Source organism: Canis lupus, chromosome 24 (genome assembly GCF_048164855.1).
Source record: "Canis lupus baileyi chromosome 24, mCanLup2.hap1, whole genome shotgun sequence".
Classification (NCBI taxonomy): domain Eukaryota; kingdom Metazoa; phylum Chordata; class Mammalia; order Carnivora; family Canidae; genus Canis; species Canis lupus.
The window spans coordinates 48,485,388-48,510,620 of NC_132861.1; the positions used below are offsets into that span (position 1 = coordinate 48,485,388).

Consider the following 25,233-nt stretch of genomic DNA (forward strand, 5'->3'; position numbering starts at 1 on the left):
TGGCGGGATGGCTGGAGGCCTCTCGGACGCCGAGCTGATAAAGAAGCCTGGTTTGTCATCTTTAGGGCAAGGGGGCAGGTGCCCACGTCTTTTCTGCTGCGCACACGGCCGCATCCGTGCCTGGACCCCGTGGGAAGTGGGTGTGCCCAGGAGCGGCCCTGTTGCTTACGGCCCTCCACTGCCCCCCTCACTTCCCACTCCTGCCTCAGTCTCCCGTAAACATACCGGGTGCTTGGCCGCCCCCTGCCCCAGGCGTTCTGCTCCCAGGGAGTGGCTGGTCAGGCGCCCCCTCCTCCCCGCGGGTGGGGCGGCCCTGAAAGCCTCACCGAGCATGCTCTGCACTGACCACTGACCGTAGGGCCTCCTGCCCTGCCTGACGTCGCCCTCGCAGCCACACTCCATTCACAGTCGAGGTTGTTCTAGGTCTCCCTCCCCGGCCCGCCTGATTGCCCCCCTCCCCACACAGGAGCACAGAGCCTTGTCTGTTGTGTTCCCTGGGGTAGCCCTGTGCCCGGAACAGGACCAGGTGCATCGGGGCGGCTCTGTGGGCAGGTACTGACTGAACAGGTGAAAGGCTGCACCTGGGGAATCGTGCAGCTAGAACCCAGTGAGCTGGGTGCCTTGTGCTCCAGAAGTCACCTGCAAAGAGTGAGCCTGGGATGTGATTTTTTTTTTTTTTTTTTTCCTTTTTAAAGTATCCTCCTCTAGAGCCACATTTAATTCCTTTCTGGTCATCACTTTACCTCCATTTCAGAAGCGGGATCCTCTGAAACCAAGTTTTACAAATGATGAGTATTTTGAATGTTTGAGATCATCACTTTGAGGGTAAAATAGGTTTTTGTGGATTTTTTTCAAAGATTTTATTTATTTATTCATGAGAGACAGAGAGAGAGGCAGAGACACAGGCAGAGGGAGAAGCAGGTTCCCTGCGGGGAGCTTGATGTCGGACTCGATCCCAGGACCCCAGGGTCACACCCTGAGCCAAAGGCAGATGCTCAACCACGAGCCACCCAGGTGTCCCTAAACTAAGCTTTAAAAACTCCAGGTTCTTAAACACATCACAGCACGAGGAGCAGGGTGCAGGTTTTGAGCTACTTGGAGACATTAAGTGGTGGGAAGTCCTCAGCTGCTTATGGTCATCGTGTCACTACGTTCTGCTCGTCTCTTGCAGATGCCATAAGTTCCACCAACCCGCGGGTCATCGACGACGCCAGGGCGCGGAAGCTCTCCAGCGACCTCAAGAGGTGCACCTACTACGAGACGTGTGCCACGTACGGGCTGAACGTGGAGCGGGTCTTTCAGGACGGTAAATATTCCCCGCTGCGGGTCACCATCCCCTTCCCTTAGAGCAGGTCCCCGTCTGTGCAGCGACGGAACCTGTGGCCTGATGTGTGGGCCGTGGTGCGAATCTGGGCGCCCCCTGCCTCCAGAGGTGCCCCTCAGCCGTGGGTGTGCTCAGAAGACCCAACAGTCCTATGGTGAATCCTGTGTGTGCACAGGATTTTTGTGCACAGAGGGAAGCATTTCCCAAGCTTATCTCTGCACGTGGTGTGTCACACTTAACGCATTTGCCATCTCTTCTTCACTGTAGCTCCTCATTCTTCATTTAAACCCGACTATATAAACAGCCTATTTCATGTTTTAGGCTTTGGAGAGAATAATCCGAAAGAGGAAAGAGCGTCAAAAATTTAGGCCAAAAAAGAAAAAACCCAAAACAAAACAAAACAAAACCAATCCCACATTAAGACTCAGGGCTGAGAGCCAGCAGCAGAATTTAGGAATTGTTTCTTTGTTGCTGAATTCATTAGTGATCATCCACCCCCGGAACAGCCGTACAGCAGGCAGGAAGCCCCCCTGGAGGAGGAGGGTTCCCTAACGGGGAGACATTCACGTACGTGATCATGATGCCAAGTGCCGGGCTAGGAAGAGGGAGGGGGAGAGGGTGGATGAAGAAGTAGGGGAGGTGGTCGGGGGGAAGGGAGGGGCTCTGTGGGCCAGAGGGGCCAGGAAGGTCTGGGGCAGAGAGACCCTGCTAGCCTAGAAGGCCTAGAAGACCAATGCTCCCTGCAAAGGCTCCCGATTTCCGCCTGGAGTCGCAGGGAGTAGCTCCTAGGCTGCCTCCCCTCTGGCTGACGTTGGTGGCTGCAGAGTGGACCCCCGAGCCCTTGGTCAGCCTAGCCTCACCGGAGAGCATGCGCAGAGCTGCGTGGGGTTCCTGGGGGCGCCCAACGGGGCAGGTGCACTGTCTGCCCCCCTTCCCCACCCCCCGAGCAGCCCAGACCCTGTGGGGCCATTACAGGTGAAGATCCCCAAGCTTGGGTGCACGGGCCCCATCTGGCCAACCCCCCGTGTCTGTGTTTTCCCAGGCGCAAGGCTGGGCTGGCCTTGTCACCACAGCAGAGTTCCGTGGTTCACGTGGAAATGTCACGGCCCCGCCAGGCCTGAAATGGCTCCTCTCTGGCCCTTTGCGGAAGGTTTGCTGGTCTCTGATGGATATTTGCAGAATTTAGTTGTATGGATGACCTTATGCTCCACAGTGATTGTGTAACTTGTGCGTTTATTGCAAACGTGAACTTTCCGTAAATAAATGAGCCTGTACATGATGATCTCGAGAGTGAGTTATGCGAGGGGTTGCCCAACAGGTTACTGGGCTTCCCTGCCCGCGTCTGGAGTCAGACAGGGACTGAAACCCATGACACAACATTTTCTGTGTCTTTTATGATTTTTGTCCTTAAAATATTTCCGTCTATATGAGGATAAGTTTTAAAAATAAAATGAGGGTTTACTCTACGTGTTTTGCCAGGTAATTACAAGGTCTGTCTTTTTATTAAGCCGTGGACTCTTTGTTAGTGATAAGAGTATTTGCTGACCGACTGGGGACTGTGCTCAGGACTTAGCAATCATGAACAAGAACAATCCATTTTGCTCCATAAGGAAAAAAAACCAAAACCTTGTGAGATTTGGAGGTAAATCAAGGCTCAGAAAAATTACGAAGCTTGACAAAGGCATTGGGGCTGGATGGGGCGCCTGTCTTGGGAACAGGAGCCCAGAGCCTTACCTGTTGTGTCCTTAAAACATGTGATGTGGGTCCTTCCCTGGGGGAGGCTGGCAGAGGGCGCGGGCAGCAGGCCCACCACCCGCTCACAGACTCTGGTCATTCAGATTTCTCTTTCTGGCTTCCTTTGGCCTCAAGGCTTGCTTTTGTTTATGTGCTTTTTCTGTCCTTTTAGAAGGAAAAAGAAAGTACGTGTGGTTTCTGCATAGCATTTACCTTAACCACCGAAAGAAGAAAAGCCAGACCCCCACCTCCACCTGCCCCTGCCAGCCAGGCTTTCGAGTCAGCCGGCTGTCTGGGTTTAGTTTTTAAGATGCCAAGGACTGTAGTCTGCTTCTTTAACTCTGAGTTGTTAGTATCCTGAAACTGAAGACAAATTGTAAAAAAAAAAAAAATTTTTTAAGAGTTTACTTATTCATGAGAGACACAGAGAGAGAGACAGAGACAGAGACACAGGCAGAGGGAGAAGCAGGCTCCACGCAGGGAGCCCGACGTGGAACTCGATCCCGGGACTCTGGGGTCACAGCCTGAGCTGAAGGCAGATGCTCAACTGCTGAGCCACACCAGGCATCGTGACAAATTGTAAAATTAATGAAGAAGCAGAACGTCTGTTTATTTTTGTCTCTGGAGCGTCATTCTCAGGTGCCTCTCGGAAAATAATCCAGGAGGGAGGCTCTCTGTTGGCACCAGGGGCGTCAGGAGGCAGGGAGGGCCGTTGGTTCCGTCCCCCGAGGGCCTTGCACTCGCCATACCTCTGGCTCTGGCTCAGGGATGAGAAGAGGGCAGGTACGGGGAGGGCCCCTGCCTCTGCGAGGTGGAAGTCCAGCACCCACAAACCTAAGCTTGCACCTTCCCCGAGGGTGGGGGACGTGTGCGACGGACCAGGTGGCTGTCACCTGCTCGCAGCAGTCGGGACCGTCCTTAGTCCTGCTCCTCTAGCTGCGTTTGTGTGGCTCATGGAACAGCTCTCTGGGGGCTCCTGCGATGAAAGATTCACCTCTGAGCAGTCACGCACCCCTGGTTCCCTGCTCTGGGCCGCGGGGTCTCTGTGTGGTTCCCAGGACAGCCCTGCGGGGGGCTCGGGCCCCAGGGGCCGGCCCAGGGGGGGAGGCGGCCCCGGGCTGCGCACGGCCCACCCGCCCGCCCCGAGTCTGTCCAGCGGTGGGCAGTTCCGGTCGCCGCCACCCGTGTCTGGATGATTAATGACTTCAGGCTCTTACCGTGGTGATTTTGAAGTTTGGCAGGAAGTTTTTTGAAAGCCGCTGGTCACTTGTTCTCACAGGGCCTGGATTCATGAAGATAAAGGAGGACAGAAACATAAAGTTGGTTCTCTGCAGAGAGAATTGCTTCTCGGGTGTTAGGATTTTTTTATTCAAGAAGAGCTTCTCTCGCTCCCTAAAGAAACCAGCCGCGTGGGAGAAGCCCTTGCCGGGCGTGTCGTCCGGGCCGTTCCAGCGGAGCCTCTGGGTAGGTAAAGGAGGGTAGCGTAGGTGATGGGATTTCTTTCGACCTAGATATTCAGGGACGAACCTAGAATTATTAGAACTCAGTGACAAAAATAAATTCACCCCCTAGAAGCCCAAGCAGTGCTGAGCGGTAGTGAACAGCCGTGTGTGTAAGGGGACCCCTCGGACCGTCGACGTGCGCGCCGCCTCCCCAGTGTTCACGACGGAGCGTTGGGAATTTTAGTTCCCTGAAACCGGAGTTTGGAAATGAGGAATTTCACTCTCTTTTTCAAACACTTTGAAATTTCTCAACCTACGCCGAACGTCCTTGTTTCTAGCTTGTTTTGCTTTGATGACCGCGATCGGGTAATGGATGTATGATGAGCGTCATGATTTGTATCATAGCGGAGTTCACGTTTTCAAACTAAGCGTGACATGGAATCAGTTGTTCGTGTTGACGTTTTACGGGATAGAGCCAATAGATGCCCTAAGTTTCCAAGGGGGGTGTATATTTTATGATATTCAAATTCTGGTATCTGACTGGTGTTTGAGATTTGAAAGATCCCTGATATATAAAGAAAAGTGGTTTCCCTTTCATAAAGGATGTGTGGAACCTGACAGTGGTACAAAATATTTAATTTTCTCTTATCGAAGCTACTTTATGCCCCTCCCCCCCCCCTCCGTCTCCTATAATGAGCTGATCGAGATTTGTCTGTATTACAACACAGTGTGGTTTTATATTTGGGTTGTTCCTGTTAGGCCACCAGCTGTCTTGTATACAGAATTTAGTATTCTCACACATATATTCTAAAATTGCTACCACTTGTTAAATCCCAACCGAAAGCATCCTGTTACACATGAACGCATACTCCCCTCTAGAGCTTTAACTTCTTACCTTCCTAAGCTTGTGTTGATAGGACAGTAGGAAAACCTGAATGCAGCATTTTGCTCTGAAAATAATTGTTCAGACCTGGTCAAGATGCATATAAGCCAAGTTCTAGACAAATCACAAATTACCGTCTTTCTATCTGACTTTCTCCAAGACTGCTGGGACGTGCCACTGTGTCATCAAGAATAACTGGATAGTTCAGTGATCTCACGTGGAGGACAGCTCATTCTAGGGTAGATGCTCTACATTATTTTTTTTAAAGATTATTTATTTATTTATTCATAGAGACAAAGAGAGGCAGAGACACAGGCAGAGGGAGAAGCAGGCATCATACAGAGAGAGAGCCTGATGTGGGACTCGATCCCGGGTCTCCAGGATCACGCCCTGGGCTGCAGGCAGCACTAAACCGCTGCGCCACTGGGGCTGCCCGATGCTCCACATTATTTATATGAAAAAGAGACCATTTGATCTGAGGTGTGTATGGGTGGAGAGGCTGGGCAGGAGTATTAGAGGGGTTCTGAGGTGCATATGGGTGGAGAGGCTGGACAGGAGCATTAGAGGGGGGGTTCTTGGGGTGCATGTGGGTGGAGAGGTGCGTATGTATGGGTGGAGAGGCTGGGCAGGAACATTAGAGGGGGGGTTCTGGGGTGTATGTGGGTGGAGAGGTACATATGTATGGGTGGAGAGGCTGGGCAGGATCGTTAGAGGGGTTCTGAGGTGCATATGGGTGGAGAGGCTGGGCAGGATCATTAGAGGGGTTCTGAGGTGCATATGGGTGGAGAGGCTGGATAGGAGCATTAGAGGGGTTCTGAGGTGCATGTACGTAGAGAGGTGCATATTGTGGAGAAGCTGGACAGGAACATTAGAGGGGTTCTGAGGTGCTTGTGGGTGGAGCAGTGCATATAGGTGGAGAGGCTGGGCAGGAGCATTAGAAGGGTTCTGAGGTGCTTGTGGGTGGAGAGGTGCATATCGGTGGAGAAGCTGGACAGGAACATTAGAGGGGTTCTGAAGTGCTTGTGGGTGGAGCAGTGCGTATGGGTGGAGAGGCTGGGCAGGAGCATTAGAAGGGTTCTGAGGTGCTTGTGGGTGGAGAGGTGCATATCGGTGGAGAAGCTGGACAGGAACATGAGAGGGGTTCTGAGGTGCTTGTGGGTGGAGCAGTGCGTATGGGTGGAGAGGCTGGGCAGGAGCATTAGAGGGGTTCTGTGTGCTGACTGCTGGTGCTGCCACAGCCGGAACGCATGCTCGGGCTTCCTGTCATCACACAGTTCGACGCAGTGTCCTGTGGCCAGGCATCCATCTGATGGCACCATCCCATTCTAGAAGGATCCACATCAGTCTCCCAGCACCATCACACTGGCTCTTTACGTTCGTGTTGCAGTTCACATTCCGGAAAGCACTATCGTAGAAGCTGCCCCCCCCCTGCCCCCTGCCTGCGGATGGCTCACCTGGCCTTGCATTGCCTGTGCCCTGTGCTGTTAGGGTTGAGCCAGGAGAGGCTGCGTGCCTGGCCCACGGGTTTTCTGTAAGTCAGGAAGCCTCCGTTTGCTTTCTGCCTTTGCTTCCAAAGACTGATATCCTGATGTACGGAGAGTCCTATTTCACGTTAAATATCTGCAGCTGCTCGGTCCTAATTACAGGAGTGTCCGGCACAAGAGTAGCTGTATTAATGAGCCCGGTTTGTACAACCTAATTGCATGTGTTAGAGCATCATTAAGTGGGAGCAATCTTTAGGGATTTTGCTCCCGAGTGCTGCATCATCCTGTGCCATTTTGTTTTGCTGACACCACAGTCTTTTGTGCTGTTAAAGGATATGTCAATTAGCCCTGTTCCATGCTTGCTTGGAACCAGCTTAATTTTCATTGTTGGGGTGCCCTATTTCGTTATTTGTTTTGTTGCTCCTTTTTTTTCCTCTTTATTATATTACAGAGTAGATTGGAGTCCATTTATTTTTATCTTTGTGGACTTTTTTTCCAAAGGAGCTTTCAAAAATAAGACTTTCCATGTTTAAAAGCAGGCCATATGTGTGTGTCCGTTGGGTCTTTATATATTTCATGTCTAAGGAGTCACTTAGTGTCTGTTAATTTGTATCTTTTTATCAGTTGTAACAATGACTGGTAGTTATTTATGTCCTAGTTTAAGGGCTTCTGATGTGAGATAGTAGGTCTAACAGGCCCTCCTCGCTACAGTCAGTTTGGGCCCACGTGTCCCTTTCCGCCTGCGGTTTTCCTTTTCCCTGCGCATCTGTGTCCGTCACTGTCCCCATGTCCACCCCCACCCCCCCCCCCCCCGCCCCTAGTGCACACTCACGGCCCTCTCCTCGCTGCATTGAAATGTCATACGTTCAAGATTTCATGGGACAGATGGGTAGTTAGTTCACGTTACGATGGGGCAAAACATAAACTTTATGCTTAAATTCGAGGGGTTTCATATTTTAAAACTTTCTAAGAACAAGGATGACATGAGAAAGTTGCCTGCGTGCGGCCGAAATAGGAGAAAGGAAGAGAAGGAAAACGCTCATCAGGCTCCTCTGAAGGTGATCAGCTGAGTCGTATGTAATATGGGCTTGACCTGTTGGGTGGCCGCTCTGCTGTCCTCATTAACCACGAGTGTCATTGGCTGTCACTGCCTGGCAGCTTCCAACGTGGTCCAAACCCATGGAAATTAGAATCTGCAAGTTGCCTCCAGAAGAACCACATCTGGCCCGTTGTTTGTAGCCGCTCATTAAATTGAAAAGATAACAGGATGCCTGGATGGCTCAGTGGTTGAGCATCTGCCTTTGGTTCAGGGCGTGATCCCGGGGTCTGAGATCGAGTCCCGCATTGAGCTCCTTGTGGGGAGCCTGCTTCTCCCTCTGCCTGTGTCTCTGCCTCTCTCTCTCTTGTGTCTCTCATGAATAAATAAATAAAATCTAGAAAATAAATAAAAATAAACAGGAAGGAAGGAAAGAAAGAAAAGATACCTGTCAAAAAAAAAAAAAAAGAAAAAAAAGATACCTGTCTTTGGTGTTGACATGAAGTAGACTTTGGGTAGAGCCTGTGGGTGGGGAGGGTATGTGTACAGTGAGCAAGAAGGCCTGGGATTGGCTGGGTCTTCCCGTTGGTGCTGTAGCCTGGTTTAGGTTTGGATGGGGAAGTGCATGCATGTTTCACAGGGATTTTTTTTTTCTTAATAAAACATGACATTGTCAGTATCCTTTGTGCCTTTTTAAATTCAGTTTGTTTCTTAACCCAATAAACTCTTCTATACCAGGGGTTAAATCACAAAACGAAATAACACTGCAGCTAAAATATCAACATTGGCTGTAGTAAGCCGTATTTTCAGAGGCTAAACAACAAAACCCAAACCGAAAAAAAAACAAGAAAAACTTTTGAATTATTATTTTCTGGGGGGAAAAAATAAGATTCTAGAGCTTCTTGTAAAGCCAAGCCAGACATTTGGCAGCTGATTTGCAGCCAAGTATTTTCCAAGCACATTTGACAAATGGGGACTGTGTTGAGGTGGGACTAATGAGCAGGATATAAGAGAACATTGTCAGGACTCGTTTGAGAATTTGTTGAAGGTGATGACCCTGGAATAATCCAAGGATTTTTAAGATACTGTTGTGAACTGGACGCAAGTGTGAAATTAGCTGGTTTCTTGTTTGGAATCTTTGCCTAGAAATTTCCACGTTTGAGAGTTTCTCTCTCATCCACTGAACTATTCAGAGGCTGGACGTTTACAGAGGGATTAACTCCTCTGTGTATCTGTTGATTTGCTTAAAAATCACCTATCCAGCGTGGAAGGGTTTGGGTAGGGAGGAGTATCTCCATCATGGGTGTGATTCATACTTCACACTCTGAGCTCCCGGCCTTAACAACACGGAATCAGGTGTGGAACTTGGTAATTCTTAGACTAGTTTCAGGTGGAGAGAGGATCGTTCCATTTTTTGACTCTTTCCAAAATAACCTCCAAAGAAGTCATCTTAAAATCTTGATACCAAGGTTGATACTGGCGCAAACAACAAGAGATGAGAAATAGTCTCTCGTACTTCATCTAGTTTTGTAGACTGTTGTGTCAGTGGAGGCTGTCATCCTCTTTGGCAGTTGCGCACGCTGGGTCGGGAAGGTCTTCCCACTGCGCTTCCCTCCTGGCCGCCGTGCTGGGGCACCAGCGCTCACGTGTGCCCGTAGACGCCGCTTTAACTCTGGCACTGCCAGCGTGACACTGCCGTTCGCACACTCTGAGTAAGTGTGCTCTGTTCTGATTTTCTCGTCAAGACTCCTGTCTTTTGCTCCTAGAATTAACTTTATCAAAGACACAGAAGACGGTTGCGTTGCTCCTTCTCTACGCTGTGGCGTCGTAGCTGGGGTTTGCCCCAGGATCCCGTTAATGACTTGAGGCAGCTTGAATTAGCTTGACGTATCATTAATGCGTACAAATGGCTTTTATTTTTGTTCGTAATCTGTTCATAATGCCGCTCCATTCTCTTCCTGATGGTTTGTTTTTGTTTTTGTTTTTTTTAAAGATTTTGTTTATTCATGATAGACACAGAGAGAGAGGCAGAGACAGGCAGAGGGAGAAGCAGGCTCCCTGCAGGACTCGATCCCAGGACCCCAGGGTCACACCCTGGGCTGAAGGCAGGTGCTCCACCACTGAGCCACGTGGGCATCCGTCTTCCTGATGTTTTTAAAATGATTCAACAATGATGTACGTTTTGACCTCCTTGTCCCCAGCCTCTGATCAAAATGTTGCTTAAATAGGATGGTCAGAAATCAATACACTTCATGGCTGATGTTTCCAATGTATTTTGAAGTCTCCTATTTAGAACATTCTTCCCATAGAGAGTAAGGACATAACCAGATTCTTAGTGGCCTCCGTTCACCAAGGGACTGTCCGCTCATGCCTGGGGGTTAGCAGCACCCATGTGTTCCGTTCACAAGAGAGAAGGAAGAGTCATCCTCCAAGGAGGAAGTTGTGAAGGTCTTTGGCACCAGAACGCATAGCTTTACCCCATGGATGCCGATGTTTTTGCACGATACTCCGCAGCGGGGAATCAGGTTGGTGCAGATGCTGGGCGTCCCCCCGCAAAGCCAGGCTCTGGGAGCCGGGGTCAGCTTGGGAGTGCAGAGTCACTGGAAGTTTTGTGAAGAGAAGGTGACATCCCAACAGCTGGATGGATCTTCCCTGATTTAGGGAGAAGGCAGCTGTGAAGGGTGGACCGTACACTTGTTTGTCTGAAGGAGAATAGACTCTAGAAACTTTGACGGCTAAGTTGGATTTTGTGAGATTGGCTTAAGAAATGATTTTTTAAAGAAGTTTTACTTATTTATTTGAGACAGAATGTGGGGGTGGGAGGACAAAGGGAGAGAGAGCATCCCAGACAGACCCTACCCTGAGCGCAGAGCCTGGTGCGAGGCTCCATCTCACGACCTTGAGCTGAAACCAAAAGTCGGACACTTAACCGACTGAACCACCCAGCTGACCCTAAAGAAATGATTTTTAAAGGACGTGAAATATGGAGGTAAAAACCACCCATAATCCCACAACCCAGTGGCTGTCACCGTTGAGGTTGGGGTGGGGGGGGGTATGGCTGTGTGTGCCCATGTGTTTGGAAAAAGTGGATCATAGGGCCTTGTGACATAGTACAACCTACTTTTTCACGTCAGTACTTTTTCTGCAATATATTTTCTCACTGCATTCCATTGAGTGACTAGAACTACTCTCTTTTGGCCCAATCCACTATTAGACATTTAGGGACTCCGTCCACCCCCATTTATGTGTTTGTTTTAGGATCAGTGCCTGAGTGGATGACTCTTTACCTAAATCTTTGTCTCTGTCCTTAGTCCTTTCTTTCTTTTTTTTTCTTTTTTTTAAAAAGACTTTATTCATAGAGACAGAGAGAGACAGAGAGAGAGAGAGGTGCAGACACAGGCAGAGAGAGAAGCAGGCACTGTGCAGAGAGCCTGACATGGGGCTCGATCCAGCGTCTCCAAGATCACGCCCTGGGCTACAGGCGGCGCTAAACTGCTGGGCCACCGGGGCTGCCCCCCTTAGTCCTTTCTTTAGGAGACCGCCGTGGAGGGGAGACTGCAGGCTCAGTGGCCCGTGTAGCCTTGTGGCTTGTGGTCCTCACTGCCCCGTGAGCCTTCCGTGGAGTCGCCCCCCCTCCAGCAGGTGTCCTTTTTCTGTACCCTGGCCACATGGGGTATTTTCAGTAGGTTTGTTGCTTCATGTGAAGATAAGCTCACCTTCCGCACTTGGGAGTTTTGTTAGGAGATGGCAGTCAGTCCCTTGGGCGAGCAGAAGTCTGATGTGTTGGGAAGACACGTGGGAGCAGGTGTGCCCTGCTGCTGGTGTAGACGTGGCCTTGGTGTTTATGGTGGGTTCTCTGCGGCTGGAGCACCCCAGCTCCCCAGAGGGCAGACGGCCCAGAGACGTGGCTGGGCCATGTGTAGCCATGACGGTGAAGGGGGGGATCCTCACACTGTGTCTGTCCCTTCTGGCCAGGGGTGTTACCAGTACGCTCACTGCCTTGTGTCGCCTTAGAGAGAGACAGACACCTGCTGTGGGTGGGCTTTTGGCCTTTGGGCCTCGCCTGAGCTTCATGTCCTGTCAGTGCTCTGGAGGGCTCAAGGGGCCTTGGACACCCACCCTCGTTTCCACACAGAAGCAGTTCCAGAGGGGCCATGGTGCAGCCGGGGTGCCACTGTCCTGCCGCTGGGGCTCATCCCTCTGCAGTGGGGGCCCGGGCCCTCATCTGGACCAGACTTTGCTGGGTGCTCAAAGCACCTCTCCCTTTGGGGAGCATAAAAATCATATTTCATTGTTTTCTATTTGAAATGTCAAAATCCAGGAAGCCCTGCAAGTCCCTGTGAAAATCAGAGAATTAAAGCATAATAAGCATGCATTCTTTTTCCGGCTGGCATGTCCTGAGTGTCGCTGGCACAGGGTGTCTGCCCCAGGAGGTGGAGCTCCGGTGTCAGTAATGCCGCGGTGTGGTGGAGGCCTGATTTTTTAGGGTGCGTTCAGGCACCACCACTTTCAGCCACAGCCTTATGCTGTCCCCGGGGGGCTGGCCGTGCCTTGGGGACATGAATAAATGGCAGGCCTGTCCTAGAAGAAAAGAGAACCTGAAAAGAATTTGGAGGATTGACTAGCTGTTGCATCATCCAGGCCTGGTGCCATGAGCAATGCTGATGGACGGGGCCTCGCCGGGCGGAAGGACCTCGCCGTGTAGACAGGGCCTCACCGGGTGGAGGAACCTCGCCGGCTAGATGGGGCCTCGCCAGGTGGAGGGAACCTCACCAGGTAGGGGGACCTCGCTGAGTGGATGGGGCCTCGCCGCGTGGCTGGGACCGTGAGCCTCCCTTCCGGCTGTGGGGTGGCGCCCCATTGAGGCACCTGCAGGGCCGCTGTGACCCGTCCTCCCTCAGCTCTACTGCAGGGACAGCCACGGTTCATGGATAATTTTTGTGTCTGATTTTTGCAATTTCCGGAAGCTCCCTCATATTTTCCTTGGTGTGTAAACCTGAGAGAGCGCTGCACGCTGGTGCCGTCACGTGGGCGCAAGGACACGCTCCTGCACCGCGATCCTGGTACTGGATGAAATACCCGCGTCTCTCTTGCTCTTAAATTCACTCCTGCCTGAACCACGGACGCGTCGGGCGTCACGGCTCGGCGGCCCCCAGCCCCGCAGGGGAGCGCGCAGGGCCCGGCCGGACAGCATGCTCGGTCACAGAGCGGAAGCTGCAGCTGGGGTCCGTCCCCCTCGGCGGCACGGGCTTGCCCTTGTCCTGGAGGCTCCAGAGCCTCGGACTGAGTCTGAGGCCCGGCAGTAAGTGGAAATGCTCCTTTCCGTTATGATCATGTTTAATAAAACGAAGGCACGTCATCCCCGAGAGTTCGGGGTCCAACGGGACACTGTGGTCAGCGTATGGGTTATTCCCGACGGGCGCTCGTCTGCACGTGGTGCAGTGTGTGGGTCACGGGAGGTCGCATCTCTAAGGGGGTCCACCCGGTGCGAACTCGCGCTAAGGAAACCTTTGGTTTGGTCTCAAGCACTTGATTTGGCAGTTTAGGGAGAAGCCACTAGGGGGCATCAGAAGCGCCCGTAAGGAGGACTCGCGCGGCATATTTTTCCCTTCTGCTGTCGCTGCGGAGAATACAGACCTAATAAAACTAACACAGTGGTTTAAGAGATCATTTAGACCCGTAATAAGATACACTCCATAAAGTGTGTGAAGTTCCTGGATCAGCAGTACGGGGACGCAGAAGTAAAGTTTCATTCATTGGGTTGGGGAGGAGGACAAAATAAAGTCGGAATGATATATTCTATGGTTAGAGGGACCCAGATCCCTTATTTTTGCTTTTTGCCTGGTATGTAACTTTAGGGAAAATTCAAAGAAAAATTGACAAAGGAGATGCCGTTTGTTTGTTTTTACTAGCAAATAATAAACAGACTTAATATTTAGTTCCCTGTACTCTTTTCATAGAACTCACCAAGGGTTTTGTGGGTCTGGTGACAGCCCAGGTGTCCCTCTTTAGGGTGGTGCGTCCCCGGCCCGATGCTGGGGCGGAGGCTTTGCCATCAGCCTCTCTGCCTGGCTGTCGCCTCCCCTGCTGGGACGCCGTGGCTTCTGTGGGCAGCCTGGTATTGATGAGGAAGGTCAGTGATGGGATCGGGCAGAGGGACGGGAGTCCCCTCAGTTTAGGGAAACGCAGATATTCTTATGGAGGCGAGCCGTGTTCCTGGAAGTGCTGAGGCGTGGAGTGGCTGTGATCACTGAGGAGGGGAGGACCCTTCAGAGGGCTCGCACCTGCCGCTCCCCCGGGCGCCCAGCAGTGGGCTTGGGGCACCTAGAGAGAAAAGTCTCATTTTTTGAGTTTTGCATCCCTCCCCCACCTTCCCCAAGGTTGAGGGCTCTTCTCTGCTCTTTTCCATTCATCCATCCATCCATCCATCCATCCATTCACATTTTATTTTCCCCCACTACATAAATTGCAGTAGAAACTGTAGCATCTCAGATCACAACTTTTTTCCTTTAGAGGTTTTATTTTTAAGTAATGTCTACACCCAACGCGGGGCACAAACTTACAAGCCCAAGATCAAGAGTCACACGCTGTACCGACTGAGCCTCAGATCATGATGTTTCCAGTTTCTTCATGTGGACGGTGGGACTTACTGCACTTCTGGTACCTCGGATGAGAAGCCTGTCAAATCACGCACTCGATACAGATGGTTTCTTTTATCAGATTACTTACAGACTGGGCGTTTAGGATCTACAAGGAAGTAACCTGTGATTCGGAGAGCCCTCCAGCTTGCAGCCCCTGGAATGGTGTGAACGTTGGCAGAACAGTTTGAGCAACAAGAGAAGTGAGGTGCTCGGGGGATTTCATCCAAGTGAGGGGCAGCTTTCACAGAGTTGTCCGTTAGTGCCAAAGGAAGGGGGTCTGACCAGCTCTGGTGCTCCAGGTTCTGGATGCTTCAGCTGCATTCAGTAATTTCTGCATTTAGCCACTTGCCAGACACTGGGGTGCTCGGGACCCACAGACGGAGGCCATTGCCAACTTCTGCAGAGGAATCGCTTAACCGGAGGATGGATTTTTTTTCCCCCCAGAACAAGGAAAGCCTGCTGCCGCAGTACTGTTGGAAAAACCCTGATTTCCTAAATCTATCCCTGATCATAGACACATAAATCTATCCCTGATCGTAGACCTCAGCAAATACCCTCACGAGTCCGGTCATTCAGAGCAAGTGTGAGTGAAAATCCCCAGGGAATCAGGAATTGGATCTCTTGGTGGGTGTTTTGCTTTCCCTCCCGCTGCCGCCTCATGCCGTTCCCGATGGTGCATTAGGGTTGGCGTTAGGGGGACAGCGGTGGGCACCATGCCTTCGTTTGCTTTGTGCTCTTTCTCCTGGTTGGGCTCTGTCCCCAAATGGTGATTAGAGGAGTACAGACAGGTAGTTCAGCTCCCGTGGCTGTGCTGGATGGAAACAATTAGGAAGCCCTTGAAATGAAGTGATATGCAAAGGAAATCTTTCAGCATAATACAGTTACCCTAATCGCTATAGAATACGATGGCTCATGTAAGGAGGGACAATCGAGAAACCCCAAGCAAATGAATAGGGACAGCTCCATGTGCCACTGCTCACCTGGTCAGGTGACCATGCAGAAGCACCAGCCCAAGGTCCTTACTAGCACTTTCTGTTCCCTGACTTCCCTAACTGGTCAGGGACAGAGGCAGGGAGGCAGCGAGGCAGCATGGTTGTTGCTGGAGGGAGTCAGCCCTGGGAGGCAGGAGGGCATTGCCCTCTGCCGCTAAGATAGCATCACATCCTTTGCGTGGATTTTGCTTTTCATAGTTGTGCTTCATATCTGTTTCTGTTAATATATAAAATATACATAAATGTGCATTTTATTTATGTATATTTATTTTTTAAAGATTTTGTTTATTCATGAGAGACAGAGAGAGAGAGGCAGAGACACAGGCAGAGGGAGAAGCAGGCTCCATGCAGGGAGCCCGATATGGGACTCGATCCCAGGACCCCAGGATCATGCCCTGGGCTGGAGGCGGCGCTAAACCGCTGAGCCACCTGGGCTGCCCTATTTATGTATATTTAAAGAGGTGTTTCGTTTCTCCATTGGAGTAACACCTGTTTATAAAACTACATAAAACTAGGGGCACCTGAGTGGCTTGATTGGCTTAGTGTCTGACTCTTGATTTCAGCTCAGGTCATGATCTCGGTCGTGAGATGGAGCCCCCAGTCTGCCTCCTGACCTGACGCAGTCAGCGGGGAGTCTGCTTGGTATTCTCTTTTCCGTTGCCTCTTCCCCAGCTCATGCACACGTGTTCTCTCTTTCTTTAAAATAAGGAAATAAACTCTCAAAAAAAAAAAAAAAAAGAGAACTATAAAAGAGACAATTAAAATCCACCGTGATCCCACTGCCTAGTAATAAACATTTTATTGAATGCCTTCTGAGTCGGCTTTCAAAACAAAACTGGGACTTTATGTCCTTTTAAGTAGCCTGCTTTAAAAAGACCTCAGAATAGTTACTCTGTTATTTCATTTCCTCTAAAGCCTGTGTTTTCACAACTTGGCAGCGTACTTTTCAGAACTTGCATACACCTTGCATGGATTTACCAAGCCCAGAGACAGAGGGCTTGAGACTCCCCTTCCTGAGATCTGTTCTGTAAATAACTCTTGAGGACCTTGTTGGGTACCAGCAATGCCCGCTTCCTGCTTAGAATATCTTAGATTCGTACCTTTCAGATCAGGTGTCGTCAGCTGTGACATTCGCAAGCCTGCTCAGACCACCTGGTGCACGGGGAGGTGCACAGGGACGTACTCCTGGGTAGGTGTCTGCCCCTCCCCACTGTGTGTGCACGGACTACCTCTCCTGCATCCCTGGCCACCAGTGAACTTGTGGCTGCAAACTGGCTCCAGTGGCCTTTGCCTCCAGAAGTCCCTGCGTGAAGGCCTCGGGAGTCCGTCTCTGTAGTGTAGATGTCTTATGGGAGATAAAGAATTGATACCATTAAATATGCATGTTAGAGGGGCTTCTGGGAGGCTCATTTGGTTAAGCATCTGCCTTCAGCTCAGGTCGTGATTCTGGAGTCCCAGGATCGAGCCCCACATGGGCTCTCTGCTCAGTGGGGAGTCTGCTGCTCTCTGCCCCTCCCCCTGCTCAGGCTCTCTCTCATTCTCTCTAAAATAAGATCTTTTAAAAAAATATGTATAGTAGGCAAAAATTACAAAGGACCAGATAGGCCCTTTTTACCCCCACCCCCTTTTTGGGGAAAATCAACAAAACTAGGCCAGGTTCCAAAAAGACCCAATTCTAAACCTCATGTACTCATTAATCCAAATATAAAGCCCTCTGAAACACAAGATTTAGAAATAAAATTGAGGCTTAAATTGAAAGGCAGGACTTAGAATAAGACTCCATCATTTTAGAATTTTGTTAAAAGTACTTAGAAAAGCCGATAGATATGGTTTAAAAAAAATAGAAAAAGAATGGCTTTGCTGGGTTATCACTGTGAGGATGATTTGTGTTGAAGTAGCAGATTCCAAAGCTCAGGAGTGTCTGAGCCACGTCCTGAGATGGTGGGGGGCTGAGCAAGCTGTGGTCCCCCCCTCACAGCACAACCCCGTCCCTGGAGCCCGTGAACAGAGCCTGAGGACTTGCAGATGTGGGCGAGGATCTCCGCATGAGGGATGGTCCCGGATCATCTGGCTGGGCCCTGAGTGCAAGTGCACGAACCCCTGTCATGGAGGCAGAGATGTGGCCGCCCATGGAGATAGGACGCCGTGAAGGGGGAGGTGGGAGGATGGGGTGATGCAGCCGCAGCCGGGGCATGCTGGTGGCCCCCAGACACCGGGCGAGGCAAGCGGCAGGTTCTCCCCTAGAGCTTCTGGAGCAAGCGCGGCCCTGCCCGCACCTCCGTTTTGGCCAGTGGTACAAATCAGGACTCGGTCCCCAGAACCTGGCGAGAATGTTTCCATCGTGTCATGCCTCCAGTCTGTGGGGCCTTGTTCACGGGGCCCCTGGAAGCTACGAGGGATGGATAGAGGCTTGGTGACTCCAGAAGGCCTGAGAGTCCCGCGAGGAATGTGGTCAGCAGCAGCCGCAGAGGCCATAGACGGGCCTGAGGAGCCTTGGGCTCTGGGGAGTAGACTCCCACTGCACCCGTGCACACCTGCAGCAGGTGCATCAGCAGGAGCCCGTGGGCCCGCCATGTGACAGCCGGCGCAGGACAGCAGGAGCAGCGTTCCAGGGCAGGTGGGGGGCGAGAAGGCTGCTTACTCTCCACCCAGTGTGCTGACACCGGCAGGCAGACGGACGACCAGCATCGGGTCCCAGACCCAGGAGCTCAGGCCGGGCACATGGGCAGCCTGCCCGTTGGCTGTTCTCTGCAATCCCGGTACCCTTGTCTGGTTCTGTCACACCTCGTGCAACCAGGGGGCTCCGTGGTTCCTGCCTCCCACCCCTCACCCCTCCACCCTCCTGTTTCTCCATCGTCATCAGTGACCTTTCTCCCCGAATCCAGGAGCCTCACTCAGTCGCTGTCCTCATGCTGTCCTCACTTGGTGGCCTTGACACACACACACCCTTTCGTCCTGTGACACCTGACCTCCACACCCGGCTTTGTTTAGTGTTGCTCAGGGTGGCCGCTCTTCTCTCTGGGTGTCCTGTGTGCTGCCTGTCACCGACTCACTTCACTGGGACCTGGTCCCAGGCCCCCATGTCCCTCCACAGTGGCTCCAGACAGAACCCAGGTCCATTTCAGTGACGCGGGATGCACATCTCCTGGGCAAGAAGCTGGGTGAGGTATTTACGCTTCGCAGCAGAGAGAAACAGGGTGGCCAGGCAGCCCCCCCAGCGGGTTAGGACTGCGTGTCCACCAGCCTGCTCGCTACGTGATAACTGGACCGCCGACCTGTGGCCACACGGGCCAAGGTAACCTCAGGTCTACACGGCACAGACCGGCTGGAGGGGTGCTTGGTGGACCGTTAGGAAGATGTTCACATGTGAGTCTAAGGGTCAGAACATGTTCTCTCTATAGTAAAGTTTTAGCAACTTTACTATATTTTGTATTTTACCATTCAGCCTTTTGGGTTTCAAAAGCGGCAGCGTGGACAGTGAAACCTGCCTCCAAGGTCTGGAAGCCAAACCACAGAGCGCAGGTGGATTTCCGTAGCTGTTGTGTTGAGAAGGTAGGCGAAGGAAATGAACGTCCCAGGCACGGGTGTTCCTGTACCTTGGCTGCTGACCACGTAGGCTGAGCCGTGGCCAGGGACGTGACTCCCGGAGAAACTGTGGAGTCTCTGTTGACGGACTTGCCCCTGAGTTCCGTGAAGGTCAGTGGGTGCGGAGCGTGGTCTCGCTTCCTGCTGAGTCCAGTGGCCGGGAAGGCGTCGCTCCTGGGCGCCCGTGGATGAAGGCCGGGGGCAGCCGGCAGCCGGGCTCTCTTTCCACCACCCGTGACCATGCAGCAGCTCACTTCCTCAGTTTGCCCAGCCGTGAAGTGGGGACGCCTTCCTCTTCCACTTCCTTCCGGGGATGCCCATCATGACCCAAGTACAGCCGTCCCTCGCTTCGAGGGCTGGGAAGGAGAATGCCTGCCTGTTACAAAGCAGCAGAAAGCCTGGGAGGGTGGCGTGACTGTGAGCAAAAGCGTGTTCACTGTAAGATTCATCCACTCGGCGTAGACTGAAGGGAGAGCCGGGAGCCCTCGGACAGCTCCACGCCCGTCCAGGTGTAGAACAGCCCCCGGTTTTTCTTAAGATTTTCCTTAAGGGAGCATGTGTGATAGAGAAGGTGAGGGTGGGGGGCGGAGGCGGAGGGAGGAGCAGGCTCCCCGGAGCGCAGAGCCCCCCTCGGGGCTCCATCCTGAGCCCAAGGCAGATGTTTAACCGACTGAGCCACCCTGGTTCCCTGCACCCAGGTTTTCGTACCCCACTTTCCCCTTTGGGTTTGGGAAGCAGGTTAACCGGCTATAAGCTCTAACCTGACTCATTCAGAATGGTTCTCCAGGACCCGGGAAGTGGGGGGCGAACCGCGTTCCCCCAACTGCTGTTCCCGGAGATGGCCGGGTACTCGCTGAGCACAGACGCTGGTTTCCTTTCTCGTACCCGCAGCCAAGAAGATGTATTTCTCGAAAATATTAACAAAATTCATCAGAGATTTTTTTTTTTTTTTCTTCCTGAAAATAAGTATTTATCTCACTTGCTGGTCAGTTCCACCAGGCTCTTGTTCTGGGGCCCTTAACCAAAATACGCAGCATCAACAGACAGGAGTTACGAGTTAACACGTGAGCAAAAGCTGGATTCCTTAGTCTTGCTCACGCTGATAGACGACCCTGCCGTTAAATATCCAGGTCCATGAACTTACTAGGTCTTGAACGTTCAAATAACAGCTGGCTTTTCTCTGGATACGGCGCACATTTCCCCCCGGAATATGGGGGCACGTCTAACGAGGACGTCCAACGAGGAACCCGCGTCTGGAAAATGCACAGAACAGAAACGCAGCCATTCGGAGAGTCTGCGGTGTCATCCCGACCCCTGTCTGGGGAAGAGGACAGGAGTGCTCCGCAGGTCGGGGCGGGCCTCCACGGCGTAGGTGCTGCTGCTGCGGACAGGTGCACAGCGCGTGTGGGGGGGCGCCCGTCCTGCCCGACCCGCGCACACTTGGGCACGACTAGTAGGCCAGTGGGCACGTAAGAACCAAAAATCAGAGCCTAAGAACTGCTGATGGCAAAGCGATCCAGGATGGAGAAATGAAGCATTTAAAATGGAAGTATCGCCGGTGCTCTGAAGTAGAGCCCGGTTGAAATGCGGTGATTAAAACAGTTGCTAGGCTGCTCTCAGTTACGCTCGCCACGGCGGCCGCCTTCATCTTTGTGGCGGTGCTTGGATTCCAGTCAGAGCTTTCGAATGAACTTGTGTTGGTGTTTTCAGAGAAGTCTCGCCGTAGAAGACAGATGTAGTTCTCCGGTAATTATAACCGTTTTTCATCCTGTGGAAGAGAATCCAGAGGAGCGAGATGTGTGCGCCGCGGGAGGCAGATCCCAGGGAGGTGACGGAGTGGTGCGACCGTCCTGCGGCGTCCCTTCGCTCGTGTGTCCTGGCGGGTCCCTGGGCCCCAGCACCCCGAGGGGCCACAGTTGGCGTGACAGCGTCAGTCCGGGGAGAGTCAGAGCTTCCGGGAGCCAAAGTGGTTTGTTTGTTTTCATGGAAAGGATTCCCTTCCTTAAGATCCTGGGAGTGACGGGAGGGAGGCCCGAGTCGGGATGCGAGCGGTCGTATCGGTGTCATGGGTGGAGGCGGTCGCGTCCGCCAGCAGCCTCCTGGCACAAACGAGGGAGGTCAGCGGGGTGCGGGAGCCCACGGGTCCTGTCGCGGGCACGGACCGGTGATGCACCGTGACCCCGCACAAATCCCTCCGTCCCAGCTGTCCTCGTGCGCCGCGGGTCACCCTCGGAGGGAGGAGACCTGTGCCCACGTCCCCTCCCGTGGTGTCCTGGCCACTGCAGTAACTAGCAGTCATGGGACCGTTTTTTTTTTTTTTTTTAAATATTTATTTATGATAGACACAGAGAGGGAGAGAGGCAGAGGGAGAAGCAGGCTCCATGCTGGGAGCCCGACGTGGGACTCGATCCCGGGACTCCAGGATCACACCCTGGGCCAAAGGCAGGCGCCAAACCGCTGAGCCACCCAGGGATCCCCCACGGGACCATTTTAAACCAACAAAAGTACAGTCTTCTTGGGAGAAGAATAAAGACCGTTCTCTAAAAACCGCAGATGTCGTGACATTCTTGGCATCGGAACAAGGAAAGCAGCGTCTTGTGGACAGGACAGGTGGGCACAGGTTGCTCCGGCAGTCTGTGCCTGGCATGCGTCACCACCTGGGTCCTCCGTCCTCCGAGAGCCGGCGGAGCTCCGCACCGTCCTCCCCGAGGCCGAGGTGAAGGCAGTCCGGCCGCCGGATCTCCAACCTGGGGACCTGGGACGCCGGCCGGGGTGTGGGCCGAAACCGCTGCTGCTGCGATCCATCAGTGCCGTCGTCTGCTGGACGTATTTCAGAGAAAAATGTCAGAAACGAATTGTAGGAATTTGGGACGTGATTTTTTTCTTTTCAGGGAGGTGCTGTTTGTCCTTTGGTGTCACACAGACGTGTGGTTTAACTTGAAGACGGCCCGTTGATTCTCTTCAGGCCCTTGAGCTACCCGGGGCCTGGCATTGCACCTGCCAACCCTGGTCCTTACAAGGTTCTCCTCCAGCGTCAGATTCGGAGTTTCTCAGAAAAGTATGGACATGGGGTGTCGGACCCCCAGGGAGACTTGGGTTCATGTTGTTTTGGGGACACGCTGGACTCGAGATCCCCTTTAGAGTATTTATTTTAACAAGCTCTACGAGAGCAGACGTGGATCTGTTTCAAAATCTCAGTCACCGTGTCTGGCATATGGTGGGTTCAACCTAAATACGGTTCAGAGCAGAGGCGGGCTGGTTTGTAAAGCTCGTGGCCGGGGTGGGTTGGCATCGGCGCGCCTTCCGCATGCAGATGGGTGACCTGCTCCCGGTCTCCCTGTGGCCCAGATGATGACTCTTTCCTGCTCAGAGGCGTTGGCGACTTCTGGCGTCTGCCACACTGGTCTCCACACTTGGCTGTGACCGGGAGCCGCTCTCTGGGAGGGTCTCCTCAGTGGAAGGCTGGTTTGCAGGGGTGATGGCAGCGAGGGGAGCCGAGGTTCCGACTGCGGGACCTGGCACCCCGGCGGGCTTCAGGCACTGGCAGTGGCTCTGGACGGCCCGTGTCCCCAGGGGCAGTGTGGTGGGAGCCAGAAGCCGTCCTGAAGACAGGTCCTCTCTCCCTGCCCCCCCGCGTCCCATCTCCCCTCCACACCCGTGGGCTCCTGGTGCATTGAGCCGCCTTCTAGGTAAGCTTCGGGGGAGTGCCTTACCTGGGAGTCCACGCACCTGCTCCCTGGAGAGGACGGCCTGGACTGTGCAGAGAGAGGATGCACGTAAAGACGGGTTTCCTGAGCTGTTCGTACTGGAGAGAGATTTGCGGCCAACCAGGGAAACCGGTGTGAAGAGCTCGCTCTGCCCAAGGTCGAGCCCTCCCTTCCCTCCACATCAGCTGACGCCAAAGCTCCCGTCTTTGGAGACCAACAGAAGCCGCTCTTGCAGCCGAGAAGCTCCCCGGTCTCCTCTGCAGCTCTGTGTTGCGAGGCCCTGGTGGTGCCCCGGCTGCCGACACAGCACCCGACATGGGGCCCTGCCGTGGCCGTCCTGCAGCGCGTCCCCTCATGTGCTCCAGCCACTCCCACGGCAGGACGGCCCGGTAGGCACATGTCCTTATTTTGAGAAGGTACGTGTTGAAATATTTCGGGCTGAGGGGAAATGATGTCTCTGACTTCACTGCGTTAACAAAAAACCAGGTACAGAAAATACTTGCATTTGTTGGATGTCGGTAGCTTAGCTGCTCCCTTGTACTCTTGGTTAAATTTTATCATACTCGGAAATGTTCCCAGTAAAATGGGGGCTTGGGGCGGGGCCTTCCGTGACCCCTCCTGGCTCTGTCCTGGGCTGGCTTCTCTCCTCCTGTTTCCCCTCTGACCTAGGCAGGATCATGTGGGGGTTTAATGGAGGCTTCTAGGTCTCCGGCAGCCGAGCTGAGACCTGTTCATCACCTGTCTGCTTGGCATCTTAGAGGCACTTCGGGCTCACAGGTGCCCCTTGCATCCTGGGGTCCCTGTGCATCTACCCCAATACTCGGTTAGACAGCCAGGTGGGTCTGACTCCTCTGCCTTCCTCCCCGTGTCCACGGGTCCTCAGGGTGGGTTGGTTTAACTGCATGGCAGTCTGGTCCCACGTCTGGTATGGCCACCCCCGCCGGTGCATTGGGCCGAGCCCCTGCCCCTCCCAGGGTTCCTACCACTTTGCACACTTTGTTGGTGTCCTCCCCCCCCCGCCCCCCAATCCCCTGTCCTTCTCCCAGTGTGGCCAGAGGAGCTTTCTAAATACACGTGTAACAGAGGCAACTCTTGATGCCTCTTCACCTCCCCAGTGCCCTGGGCGTGAAGACCCGTCTGCGAGTGGAGTCTGGGCACCTACATTTTGGGTGCCTCCCCTTCCCTCAGCTCCTGCACCACCGTCTCAGGAGAGGTTTCTTTCCTCCCAGTTCAGCTCTTAGATGGGAACCCCGATGGCAGGCTGGCCCGCCCTGTGACCTGGGCGAGGTGCCAGTGTCCTCAGTTGGTAAACGGAAGTGATGACCGGGTGGTGAGTGAGTTATGGCTCAGTGCCTAGAGCAGATCCTGACAACAGAACCCGGATGACGATGATCATCATCTGTGTGATGTCCCCACACCATGTTCCCCGGCACCATGGTGACCCTTGTGTGGCATATACGGATAAGGAAACTGAGGCGCAGACTGGCTAGATCCCTGTCCAGCTGTCCAAGTCCTCAGTTGCAGAGTTGAGATCGGGACCCAGGTGTCTGGCTTGGACAACCGTGCCCCTCGTTGGCAGCACCTTTGTTAGGTGATCGGTAAATACAAGAATCCAAATGGAGTCATTCACAGAGAGTCCTCGGGAACTTGATAAATCATTGCAAGAGAACTTGGGAAAGGAAGTCCTTACAGAAACATTGAGGAACTGAGTTTTAATTTTTTATTTTTTTAAAGATTTTATGCATGAATGCATTGCGTGAGAGACACCCAGAGAGGCAGAAACACAGGCAGAGGGAGAAGCAGGCTCCCTGCAGGGAGCCCGACACAGGACTCGATCCCGGGACTCCAGGGTCAGGACCTGAGCCAAAGGCAGATGCTCAACCGCTCAACCGCCGAGCCACCCAGGCGACCTAGGAACTGAGTTTTTAAAATACCGATCTTACTGAAGTGTAATTCACCTGCCGTCAGAGTCCTGGGTGGAGGCGGCCCGGGCTGGACGCTCGTTTCTGGGTTTGTGTCGGGTCGGGGGTTTGTTTTTGGCTTGGCTTTTTGCCACAGCTTCTCTTGGGTGTTTGTCATCCGCCCACAGATAGTGATTCTCGGCGGCCACTTCTGTGCCCCCGAGGCTGGGCTGGCCCCTCGTCCCGGCCCAGTGTCCCCGAGCTCTTGAGAGCTTTGGGCCTCCCTAGCGCGCCTCTAACCCCGCCTTAGCCCCGCGCCTCCTGCGGGTCCCAGGCTGGCGCCCGGGCTGCCGGCAGGGCCACTAGGTGGCAGCACCGGCCCGGGCTTCCTGCGGCTGAGGTCGGGGAGCCCAGCGGGCTGAAGGTGGGGAGGTCCTGCACCTGCACCGCATCAGTTCTCATTCGGAAGCCCCAAGCCCCTTGGGTTAGGCGAGGCGCAGGTGG

At 53.1% G+C, this 25,233-nt stretch overlaps 1 protein-coding gene across 10 annotated transcripts in view; it reads left to right on the top strand.

The window, feature by feature from the left end:
* Positions 1–25,233, top strand: part of AGAP1 (ArfGAP with GTPase domain, ankyrin repeat and PH domain 1) — a 529,933-nt gene that overhangs the window by 210,421 nt on the left and 294,279 nt on the right. For all 10 annotated transcript variants that reach the window (XR_012016792.1, XM_072796790.1, XM_072796783.1 and 7 more), the window contains one exon: positions 1,172–1,306. Coding sequence is in view for 9 of the 10 variants with exons in the window: in XM_072796790.1 (XP_072652891.1) it covers positions 1,172–1,306 (135 nt within the window). In the remaining variant the exon portion in view is untranslated. The remainder of the gene's footprint in view (positions 1–1,171; positions 1,307–25,233) is intronic.